General features: G+C 39.4%; 1 protein-coding gene across 1 annotated transcript; it reads left to right on the forward strand.

Moving 5' to 3' along the window:
* The first annotated feature begins 5,312 nt into the window (after window positions 1-5,312).
* On the forward strand, window positions 5,313-6,329 carry LOC137815952 (uncharacterized). The gene has a single exon (XM_068619060.1). It carries the CDS (start codon window positions 5,313-5,315, stop codon window positions 6,327-6,329), a length of 1,017 nt encoding a protein of 338 aa, XP_068475161.1.
* The last annotated feature ends 3,627 nt before the right edge of the window (window positions 6,330-9,956 follow it).

Below are 9,956 nucleotides of genomic sequence, written 5' to 3' on the forward strand. Positions count from 1 at the left end.
GATGTTCTTTGTGTTCCTTCTTTTAATTTAAATCTCATGTCCATTAGTAAGATAACCAGTTCACTAAATTGTTGTGTCGTTTTTACTCCACATGGTTGCGTTTTACAGGACTTGGCTATGGGGAGGATGATTAGCTCGGGTAAACAACACGCAGGCTTATACTACAGGTCCCCTCTTCCAAACCAAGCCCACGCATCTCAAATATCGACCGATCCTGATTTATGGCACAAGCGCCTTGGACATCCTTCTCCGGCGTGTCTACAACTTGTATCTTCCTTACTACCTATCCCTACCGGTAAAAATCTCCTTCACATTCATAATCATTGTAGTATTTGTCCCAAAGCTAAACAGACAAGGCTACCATTTCCTTTAAGCACAATAAAATCTCATTCTCCATTTAATCTATTGCATTGTGACATTTGGGGTCCTCATAAAACCCCAACTCATTTTGGAAAACGCTTTTTTCTCACTATAGTCGATGATTATACTAGATGTACTTGACTATTTCTTATGAATCACAAATCTAAAACCCAACATCTCTTAGAGTCATTCATTACATTTGCACAAAATGAATTTCAGGCATCTATTAAAACCATCCGCGTTGACAACGGACTGGAATTTATTTCAATGTATGATATTTTTTCTCAAAAAAGGTATTGAATGTCAACGCACTTGCGTTTACACTCCTCAACAAAATGGAGTAGTAGAACGCAAACATAGACATGTTTTAAACACAGCACGAGCCCTCCTATTTCAGTCCAATTTACCATTAGAATTTTGGGGAGAATGCGTTTTAACCGCCACATATATCATTAATCGCTTGCCATCACCTTTACTAAAAAATAAATCACATTTTGAGCTACTATATAATCAACCACCTTCACTTTCTCACCTAAAAACTTTTGGTTGCCTATGTTACGCAACTGTTGTTTCACCTAAGCAGCAAAAATTTGATCCGCGCGCCCAACAATGCATCTTCATTGGTTATCCTCACAGTAAAAAAGCATACAAATTATTTGATATAGATGCAGACACTTTTTTTACAAGTCGAGATGTCATCTTCCATGAAAGTGTTTTCCCATTCTACCAACAGTCACAGACACAATCCTCACCTCCATTACAAGGTATTTTGCCCACTATTGACATTGACTTACCCACTCCTATCCAACATTCACTCGATCAACCTTCTTCTCTTACCCATCACAATGCACCTAAACCTCCATCAAATCAACCTTCTTCTCCTACTCGTCACAATACACCTGAACCTCCATCAAACCAACTCTCTTCTCCTACTCGTCACAATGCACCTGAACCTCCATCAAACCAACCTTCTTCTCCTACTCGTCATAATACACCTGAACCTCCAGTAGACCAACCTTCTTCTCTCATGCCAAGAAGTTTAACACCCATTACCAAACCTTCTCCTACCAACCTTCCTGTTCGACGATCCAGTCGCACATCAACCCAACCTTCCTGGCTTCAAGACTACGTAACGGGATCCCAAGCCAATCATTCGACCACTGCCCAAGACCGACCGAATGGAACCAGGTATCTTATGCATCATTTTCTTTCTAATTCACGATTTTCTTCTACACATAGTGCATATCCTGCTAACATCACAGCCACCAAAGAACCTCACACTTAAGCTCAAGCTATCCTTGATCCAAATTGGCAAAAAGCAATAAACGAAGAGCTTTCCGCCTTGCACCTAAATCAAACGTGGACCTTGACACCGTTACCCGCTGGGCAGAAACCCATCGGATGCAAATGGGTCTATAAAATAAAGTACAACTCAGATGGTAGCGTCGACAGATATAAGGCGCGCCTTGTCGCAAAGGGGTACACTCAGATTGAAGGTGTCGACTATTCTGAAACTTGTTCACCAACAGCAAAATTAACAACTTTGAGGTGTCTCCTCACCATTGCAGCAGCCAGAAATTAGTTTACTTACCAGCTAGATGTGCAAAATGCCTTCTTACATGGCACATTGCATGAAATTATTTACATGGACTTGCCACCCGGGCATCATCGACATGGGGAGAACATTGTATGTCGACTCAACAAATCCCTTTATGGTCTCAAACAAGCATCTCGAACATGGTTTTCAACATTTTCTCATGTGATTAAATTTGTAGGATTTCAACAGTCCAAGACAAATTACTCTTTTTTTCACAAGACAAAATAACTCATCATTTACTGCCCTTTTGATTTATGTGGATAGGAAATGATTTGACAGAAATTCAGCGTGTTAAAGATTGTTTATTACAACAATTTCGCATTAAAGATCTTGGAGACCTAAAATATTTTTTAGGGATTGAATTTTCCCGTTCCAAAGCTGGTATTTACATGTCCCAAAGAAAATATGCGCTTGATATTTTGCAGGATACGGGACTCACAGGTGCTCGTCCAGACAAATTTCCAATGGAACAATACCTAAAACTCACACCAGACGATTGAGAGTTATTAAAGGATCCAGTCAAATACAGGCGACTCGTGGGACGACTGATATACCTCACGGTTACTCGGCCTGACATAGCATTTTCGGTTCGGACCCTAAGTCAATATATACAGGATCCACGGAAACCTCATTGAGATGCCGCAATTCGAGTTCTAAAGTATATCAAAGGATCACCAGGACAAGGATTGCTATTGCCATCCGAAAATAATCTGACATTGACAGCTTATTGCGACTCAGACTGGGGAGGTTGTCAGACAACTCGGAGATCAGTATCTGGATATTGCATTTTTCTTGGTTCCTCTATTATCTCATGGAAGTCAAAAAAACAGACAAACTTATCAAGATCATCTTCGAATCATTAGCTTTGAAACCTACTTGGCCTAGAAAAAAAGACTGCAGAAGTTATGGAGAGAGGAACACCTTTCTTCTTCTCTAACTTCCCCTTTGATCTCAAAGAATCTGATTTGTGGAAAATATTCAGAAGATGGGGAAGGGTGAGTGATGTTTTCATTTCTAAGAGATTAAATATAAAGAAGCAAAGGTTTGGATTTGTTAGATTTCTGGGAGTACAAAATGTTAGGGAGCTGGAAAACCATTTGAATACAATATGGATTGGGAGCTAGAAACTGTATGCTAACAGACCAAAATATAACAGAACAGCAGAAACAAGAAAGGAATGGAATGCTAAGTTGAAAGAAAAGGTATTAGTACCAGAGAAAGATACTAAAAAAGTGTGGAAGGCAAAAGGTACGAATACATATGCAACCATGGTCAAGTCTGGTAACGGAAACAGAGCACAATTGCAGAACAGGGAAAGCTTGAACGCTATCCACTTTAGAGCAGAAGAAACCTCCAGAGAATGGTTAAATAATTGTTATATTGGAAGAGTATCAGATTTAAGCAAAATATCAGGATTGAACGAAAGCTTTGTCTTGGGAGGCCTTGGTTACATAAAGATCAAATTTCTGGGGGGTTTCCATGTGTTATTGAAGGGAGAAAATGAATCGAAGATCAAATATGCCATAAAGTAGAATAAAGAATGGTTTGAAGATTTGTTTGACACAATCATTCCTTGGGAAGAGAATTTTGTAGCGGTTGACAAACTGGTATGGGTGAGATGTAGAGGATTACCTCTGAAGCTATGGAATTATGATTGTTTCAAACACATTGCAGCGCTAATGGGTACCCTTATTGAGGTTGATGAAGCAACTCTGGCATTGGAAGAGCTTGAGTACGCAAGGTTTAGAGTTAGAATTACAATGGGATGTGAGGCGAAGATTAATAGCTATATGAAGATCAACGACGTGTTGTATCAGGTTTCAGTGGTGGAAGAATGTACAATCCCAGATTATAAACTGTGTCAGTGCCATTGGAACGAAGACTCTGAAGGTTTCGAAATAGAGGTTGATTCAATATCATCTAATGCATCAGTGCGATCGGGTAATAGGGATTTTGAAGCTGTTAGAACGGCTGTCGAGGAGAAATTGACGACGGATGTGAGTATGGCACCGCCACTAGCGGTACAAGGCTGCCGGAAAACGGAACCTGATGCACCGTCAAGTTGCTGCAATGCTCTCGTAGCTAGAACCATAGGTCCTATCTCTGCACCTATCCTTAGACCAGTCATAGGGTCTGATACCCCAACGACTCTAAGTAGGGCTGACGTGGAAAAAAGGTGTGGGCTTTCTGATTTGGGCCAATGTGTGGACAACAAAGTAACATATGCAATGGAGGAAGGGAGGTGCATAAGTAAAAATTTAAATCAGGCTTTTTCAAAAAGTGGCCCAGTGGGGTGCAGGAAGGAGATGCTGTGGAATGGGTTGTCTGGCTGCCCGGTAAACTCAGAGTTTTTTTATGAACCTCACAAAACAAGTCAGGGTGGACAACAAGGGAACGATAGCGGCACCGCTGGCCATGAGATTACTGGTAACGGCGCGGCCACCGCCCCAACCATTAACTCGCTTGAGGTTATGGGGGAGAGAAAAGGGAAACACCCGTGCAAGTTGAAGATGGCAGTGCAAGGGGCAGCAGTTCCCATCTATGATGAATCGCCAACGGCGAAAATGGTGAAGGAAGGGAAAAATGAATCGACGTCGGCGAAAGTGATGAAGGAGGGGGAACTCGCACCGACGTCATCAATTGTGGAGAAGGAAGGGGAGCATGATCCAACGATATCAATTTCGAGGGTGGAAGATTCTTTATGCGCGTCACAAATAGGAGAGGCCTATCAATCACCTTCTCTACTTGCTTCAGACGAAACAAAGAATAAACATACGCACATTCAATTTCAATCTGGTTCGAGTTTAAGCAGAATAAGCGATACATATGTACCGTTTGAAAAACCAGCAAATCTGGGGTATCAATTGTCCGCGGATGATGTGAACAACCAAACAATTCAAGGCAACGAACCACTTACAACAAATACACCCGTTACAATGGAAAGAAGAGTCTTTTGGGTGGGCGAATCAAGCAAAAACAGCAAGCGGAAAGAACGCAAGAATTTAAGGTCAGTCCTATCCCAAATTAGTAATTATGTTTCTGATATGGGAATAAATAACTATAATCGTCTGTTCTGGTTAAAACATGGAAGTCTAGAAACGATTAGAGTATGGGAATTGGGTAAACAGTTAGGGGCAATATGCGGGGTAGAGAGTAATGTGATGGTAAGCCTAGAAGAATTAGAAAAAAGGGATAGGATTCTGAAAATCCAAAGGGAAGCGGGGGAGAATATGAGTTACCAATGAGTATTCTTACATTAAATGTGAGAGGGTTTGGGAATCCAGTAAAGTGGAGGTATATTAAGGAATTGATGAGAAAGGAAGATGTTAGAATGTTGTGTTTACAAGAAGTAAGAATGACAAATTTTAGTTTAAATAATTGCTGTCAGTTATGGGGAGATAATGACATTGATTATTGTTATAGTGAACCAACTAATGGGTCCAGGGGTATTCTCACTATTTGGCATAAAAAGTTTTTCCAGTGTTGTAGTTACTTCATAAATAGATGGTTTATTGTGTTCTCGGGGCTTTTTAAGGAGAAAAATACTCCTGTTATCATTGTAAATGTGTATTCTTCTTGTAATTTGCGCGTGAAAAGGCAAATCTGGGCTGACTTATTAGAGATAAGGCAAAGGGAACCCTGTAAATCTTGGTGCATTTTGGGGGATTTCAACTCCATAAGACATGAAAGGGAACGTAGGGGGATAAATAGTTCCAATGGTAACAAGAGAGAATTGCAAGGTTTTAATAATTTCATAGATAACATGGAACTGGTAGATATACCCTGTATTGGTAGAAAATATACTTGGTACAGACCTAATGGTAAAGCAAAAAGCAGGCTTGATAGATTCTTAATTACTTTTGAATGGCTACAACACTGGCCAGGATGCAAGCAATATGTTATAGATAGACAAATATCTGATCATTGTGCATTACTGCTAAAATCAAAAGTGGTTGATTGGGGCCCAAAACCCTTTAGGTTTCTTGACATATGGCAAGAAAACAAGGAGTTTGAACATTTCATTAAAAGCAAGTGGGAAAGTTACTTGGTTCAGGGCAACGAAATTTTAGTGTTAAAGGAGAAATTGAAGATGTTGAAAAGTGACCTGAAAGGATGGAATAAAGAGGTCTTTGGTCATAATGATAAGATTAAACTTGACATTTTGAGGAATATAAGAGAGTTGGATATGAGAGATGATGTAGATGGATTGGATGAAATTAAAATCAGGGAAAGAAGAGAACTTTTGAGTCAGTTACAGGAAATAAATGAGAGAAATGAATCTTTACTACAACAAAAGTCAAGAGCACTATGGATTAAACAGGGGGATTCGAACTCAAATTCTTTCATGCTTCTATCAAATGGAGGAGAATGAAAAATGAGATAAAAGGAGCACATTGTAATCTCTCTGGTAACTGGGTGGAAGAACCAATTAAGGTAAAGGAGATGGTTAAAGAGTTTTACAAAAACAAGATGTCAGCCATCGAAGATATTGGGGTTAGGCTGGATAATGTGGAATTCATGAAGATATCTGAATCTGATAATAGACTATTGACTGATCCGTTTGATGAAAAAGAAATAAAGGATGCCATTTGGAATTGTGATGGTCATAAAAGTCCTGGTCCTGATGGAGTAACTTTCAGTTTCATTAAAAACAACTGGAGTGTTTTAGAAAAGGACGTGTTGGGAGCTGTTAAATTCTTTCACAGAGAGGGAAAGATTCCGGAGGGATGTAATGCTTCATTCTTAACGTTGATCCCAAAGTTTGTGAATCCTCAATCCCTTGAAGAGTATAGACCTATATCACTCGTCGGTTGCTTTTACAAGATTCTAACAAAAGTGCTCTCGAACAGGATTAAAAAAGTAATTGAAAAAGTGATAGATGGATCACAATCAGCGTTTTTGTCCGATAGAGGATTGTTAGATAGTGTCCTTGTTGTGAATGAGGTAGTCGACGATTTGAAAAGAAGGAAGAAAAGGGGGATGATTGTGAAACTTGATTTTGAGAAGGCATACGATTCGGTGAGTTGGGAGTTCTTATTTTACATGTTGGGAAGACTAGGGTTTTGTGGAGAATGGGTCCAATGGATTAGAGCATGCCTTGAATCAGCTACTGTCTCGGTTTTGGTAAATGGTAGCCCAACAAAAGAATTCAAACCAACTAGAGGCCTTAGACAGGGGGATCCGATGGCACCATTTTTGTTTTTGATTGTCGCACAAGGTTTATCTGGGCTAGTAAAACAAGCGACAAGAAAAAATTTGTTAGCTGGCATCAAAATAGGGGATAAAAAGGTGGAGGTGGATCTACTCCAATTTGCTGACGATACCCTTTTTTTGTGCGAACCAAATGTGCAGAACATTAGATGCATCAAGGCTATTTTAAGATGTTTTGAATTGAGTTCGGGTCTTAGAGTAAACTTCTTTAAGAGCAAGATAGGTGCAATTGGAGTAGATAGATACGAGGTTAAAATGTATTCAGAAATACTTCATTGTAGCCTAATGGACATCCCCTTCACTTATCTAGGCTTAACTATAGGTGGTAACCCATCTAGGTGTTCTTTTTGGGAGCCTGTGGTAGCGAAGATAAGGAAGAAACTTTCGGTATGGAAGGGGAGGAACTTGTCTTTTGCGGGAAGAGTGTGTCTTATAAAATCTGTTATCAACGCTATACCACTTTTTTACCTATCCTTTTTTAAAGCACCAATCGGAGTGTGCAAGGAGATTACAAAACTATAGAGAAAGTTCATGTGGGGTTGGGGAACGGAAGGGAGGAAAATTGCTTGGACTAGCTGGGATAATATTTGTAAAGCGAAAGAGGAGGGAGGTCTAGGTATTAGGCGTATAGAGTTATTTAATAAGGCACTTTTGGCAAAATGGCTATGGAGACTGGGTACCACAGAATATGGACTTTGGAAGGAGGTTCTTGAATCTAAGTATGGTTCGAGTTGGTTATCAAACTCTTATGTGCCGAAAAGAAATAGATTTACATCTAGATGGTGGTTAGATTTATTCAAAGTTAGCATTTCAGACCACGGGGACAATTGGTTCAATCAGAATAATGGTTTGGAAAGTAGGATCAGGGGGGAAGGTCAAATTCTGGGAAGATGAATGGATAGCCAATGGACAACTGAAAACAAGATATGAAAGAATATATAACAACTCTGAGCTTAAAGACAAACCCATTGATTGTTTCGTAAGAAGGAACGCAGATGGGTGGGAATGGAAATTCAGATGGAGAAGAGAGTGGTTTGAATGGGAAAAAACTATGGTAGAGGATTTTATTTCTATATTGTCACATGTGTCATTACAATCTGATATAGAAGATTCAAGGTTATGGAATGATCCTCCATCATATACTTTTTCGGTAAAATCTGCATATAATAAGTTGGGTAACTATGGGTTTGGGGGGGTATCAGTGTTTGGTTATCTTTGGAGCTTAAAGGTCATGCCCTCAGCCATGTTCTATGTGTGGAGGGCTTTCTCGAATAGGTTAGCAACAAAACAGAATTTGCTCAAAAGAGGAGTGTCTTTAGGAGATTCTTTATGCGTTTTATGTGGAAGGGAAGAGGAGACAATTGCACACACCCTCCTTACATTAGGGAATCATGTAAAGTATGGAACATGTGTTCCACCTGGATGGGAATTTGTTCTGTGTATCACAATGAGCTCATTAATCATTTTGAACAATTCTCTTGTAGGTGCTTTAACAAGGAAGGCAATAGGTTATGGAAAAGCCTTTGGGTTTCAATAGTATGGTGTATATGGAAGCATAGAAACAGAGTTATATTTAACCAAGCAAAGATAGACGCCGAGGAGATTTTTACTATGGCACAAGTACAATCATGGGTAGGGTTGAAACATACAGAAAAGAGAGTTTTGTTCTCTTTTTCCGATTGGATACTTTCACCTGTAACCTGTATTAACATGGTAACTAGTTAAGAGAATAAAAGGGTTTGTTTAATTTTCATAACTTGTTGCATATATATTGAAGGTAACAATACAAGTTGAAAGTAATTTTTGTATTAGTAGGTGGATGTTGTAATAAATATTGTATATTTCTCTTTAGGTCAAGGTTATGGGTTTTTTATGTTCTTCTTGGTTCAGTTTGAGAGGTGGGGAAGGTTGTTTTGTTTTTTAATGGTGCAGGTACAACCGACGGGGAGCAGCCTTTTAATCCTTTAAAGAGAGAATAAAATAGAAAAGATCATGCAAGGTAGAGGGAAGAGTAAGTGGTGGGCCGAAGATGTTATCTTTTAAGGTTTTTAGGTACAAAATTTATGCAACAAAGGATGGGCAGCTGGATTAACAGAGGTGTTGGTGCTATGGGACTACAACTAGGTGGAACTTTGTGTACTTCAAGTTGCTGTCTTCAAACCAGAATCAATTCCCTTTGCTGAAATTTTGAAGAGTGGATGTCCCTTTAGCAATTTTAAGATTGACGTGCTGGTGCTGTTACAAAACAATAGGTAAGGTTGGGGGATTATTGGTCTTTTGGCTGGGATGTATTGTGTATTTTGTCACCATTTAGTTTGATGGCACCATCTTGTTTCTTTGCTGGTTATTCTGTTGGTTTTTCTCTTGGTGTGATGAAGTTTTTTGGGCACTTTGCTGAAAGTGTGCTTTTGTTATTAGTAGTTTTAGGACAGGTTTTTACATTCCTTTTGCAGGTGTGAGCCTTGTATGTGCTCTAATTTCTTGTACACGGGTTGGGACACCCCTAAAGTGTCCCTCTTTTAATTTCATTAATTCTTTGCCGAAAAAAAAAAAAGATCATCAGCGGAAGCAGAATACCGCGCAATGGCCAATACTTGTTTGGAGATAGTTTGGTTGTGATATCTGTTGCAGGATTTAAAGGTGTTATGTAACTTGCCAGCTCAACTTTTCTGTGACAATCAAGCGGCATTACATATAGCAGCAAACCCAGTATTTCATGAACGCACAAAACACATTGAGATAGACTGCCACATTGTGCGAGAAAAATTACAAGTTGGGATAATCAGTC

The sequence above is a fragment of the Phaseolus vulgaris genome, chromosome 1 (assembly GCF_000499845.2).
Source record: "Phaseolus vulgaris cultivar G19833 chromosome 1, P. vulgaris v2.0, whole genome shotgun sequence".
NCBI classification, from domain to species: Eukaryota; Viridiplantae; Streptophyta; class Magnoliopsida; order Fabales; family Fabaceae; genus Phaseolus; species Phaseolus vulgaris.

Excerpts from the sequence above, each read along its gene's own strand:
- LOC137815952 (XM_068619060.1), top strand. The coding sequence starts at position 5,313 with ATGACAAATTTTAGTTTAAATAATTGCTGTCAGTTATGGGGAGATAAT.